Here is a 1,216-nt window from a genome sequence, read left to right as displayed (position 1 = left end):
ATACTCATACTTTGTAATGTTGTCCATAGCTTTTCATGATACACACAATCAAAAGTCTTTGCATTGCCAATAAAGCACAGGTAAACATCTTTTTGGTATTCTCTGCTTTCAGCCAAGATCCATCGGACATCAGCATTGATATCCTTCATTCCATGGCCTCTTCTGAATCTGACTTGAACCTCTGGAAGTTCTCAGTCAATGCATGCTTGCAGCTGTTTCTGTATAACTTTTAGTAAAACTTGACTCACTTGGGATATCGAAGATATTGTCCGATGATTTCCACATTCCGTTGGGTTGTCTCTCTCTGGAATGGACACAAATACAGATCTCAACTTTAGAGTGAACTTAACCACTGCAACACCAGGGCTTCTTACTTTGGGGGCACATTAAATACTGTAATGTTTAGTACAACTTAAATTTCTTTCTCAAAACATTATAAAAAATGAGAAAGTAGAACATTAGTCTTAGTCCTATTAATATACTTGTAGAAGATGATATGAAACTGTTGAAAATACTCTTAGATATATCTAACCCCATTAGAGCAAACCAATCTGTAGAATGTTGGTTTTTCTCATCTCCAAACAATCAGGACTCTTTTATGATATTTGGAAACTTAAATGCCAGAAATGATAATAACTCATTAGGTTCCAAAGAAAATTTAGAAAATATCATTAATCACAAGAGTGGTTCTCTGAAAATTTTAACCCAAAGTAAATAATTTGGTCTGGACTACAGTCCTGGTGTGACTTTGTAGGATAAGCACTAGACCACAAGGGCAGTTTGAATTGCAGGGTCGGTGGATCGAACCCTTGAGCTGCTTCTTGGAGACTCTATACAGGGTGGCTATGAGTTGGAACTGACAGCACTTAACAACAACAAAGCTTTAGTACTTCTGGTCCTATCATATTTTCTTTACCAATCTAACTATGGTGAGTCCTTTGAAATTAACCCACCATTCAAGGATAGTGTAAATGGTGTAGGCCTATTTCATCATTTGTTCTTCGCTGTGTATTTAATTACTGTGTTACTGTTGTTAGGTGCAGTTGAATTGGTTCCAACTCATAGCAACACAACAGAACAAAACACTGCCCAGCCCTGCACCGTCCTCACTATCACTTGCTGCAGCCTTTGTGTCAATCTATCTCATTGAGAGTCTTCCTTTTTTTGGCTGTCCCCTACCAAACATGATGTTCTTCTTGGTCCCTTCTGATAACAT

The 1,216-nt window shown here is 37.7% G+C and overlaps 1 protein-coding gene across 1 annotated transcript in view; it reads right to left on the bottom strand.

The window, feature by feature from the left end:
- Positions 1-285, bottom strand: part of GORAB (golgin, RAB6-interacting) — a 55,817-nt gene extending 55,532 nt beyond the window's left edge. The window contains 1 exon segment of the mRNA XM_006872659.1: positions 249-285. Within this exon segment, the coding sequence (XP_006872721.1) occupies positions 249-285 (37 nt within the window).
- Positions 286-1,216: the final 931 nt, after the last annotated feature.

The sequence above is a fragment of the Chrysochloris asiatica genome, unplaced genomic scaffold, assembly GCF_000296735.1.
Source record: "Chrysochloris asiatica unplaced genomic scaffold, ChrAsi1.0 scaffold00207, whole genome shotgun sequence".
NCBI classification, from domain to species: domain Eukaryota; kingdom Metazoa; phylum Chordata; class Mammalia; order Afrosoricida; family Chrysochloridae; genus Chrysochloris; species Chrysochloris asiatica.
The sequence above is the reverse complement of the archived record's forward strand: the minus strand, read 5'-3'. Positions and strand labels throughout refer to the sequence as shown.